Source organism: Penaeus monodon, chromosome 15 (genome assembly GCF_015228065.2).
Source record: "Penaeus monodon isolate SGIC_2016 chromosome 15, NSTDA_Pmon_1, whole genome shotgun sequence".
In the NCBI taxonomy this organism is placed as follows: Eukaryota; Metazoa; Arthropoda; class Malacostraca; order Decapoda; family Penaeidae; genus Penaeus; species Penaeus monodon.
The window spans coordinates 28,657,211-28,657,993 of record NC_051400.1 but is presented as its reverse complement, the minus strand read 5'-3'; the positions used below and the strand labels follow the sequence as shown (position 1 = coordinate 28,657,993).

Below are 783 nucleotides of genomic sequence, written 5' to 3'. Positions count from 1 at the left end.
TTAAATTATAAACACATTCTCTTCTGGTATATCCTACCTATGTGATGTGTGTCTAAGTACAAATACCATACTTATACATAACAGCTTTGAATAAACAGTAAGCTAGACAGCGCCTACAAGAACGGCGCGGCGTGCAGGCGGGCGCAGGCGGCGGGGCTTACGCGAACGCCCCGAGACCCGACCTCCCGACGAGCCCAGTCACCTGCCTGCCCGACCTCCCCGCCATGGAGAAGCCCGGCACTCCGTCCTCGGAACAAAGTGACAAGGCCAAGAAATACGACCGGCAGTTGAGGTACGTGGCGTGTTATTCGGGGCGACGATGGGCTGTGTTTGAGGACTTGCAGGGCTCTGGCTGAGGGCTGGACGACATGACTTGCCCGTGTGTGTGTGTGTCACTTTGTTTGTTTACACTCGGCTTCTCCTTTGAAATTGGGCGAGAGTTACGTAATTCGAATTCTGATTTCGTGGAAATTATTGATAGGTGGATGTATGTTTAAGATGCGTTATTTTAGGTATTTTTCTCATAATTGATCTCAATAAAACTAACATTGGGCACACCCACTGTATGCATATCATAGCAAGACCGTAGACAAAGTTTTATCAACAATACTGATAGTAATTGTTTATTTGCACAAACCATAAGGGAAGCAGTTCATAGAAGTGATAAAATAACCAATTCCAATTAGCTTTCATTTCTGTGACATCCACCATAGGTTATAAATACAACCTTTAATAGGTATTTGGTATTGTGAATGACAATCATATGTCTTAACAGACTGCAGA

The 783-nt window shown here is 44.7% G+C and overlaps 1 protein-coding gene across 1 annotated transcript in view; it reads left to right on the top strand.

Moving 5' to 3' along the window:
* Positions 1-122: 122 nt before the first annotated feature.
* Positions 123-783, top strand: part of LOC119581917 (NEDD8-activating enzyme E1 regulatory subunit-like) — a gene marked incomplete in the record, with an annotated part of 10,240 nt that continues 9,579 nt past the window's right edge. The window contains 1 exon segment of the mRNA XM_037930080.1: positions 123-292. Within this exon segment, the coding sequence (XP_037786008.1) occupies positions 225-292 (68 nt within the window).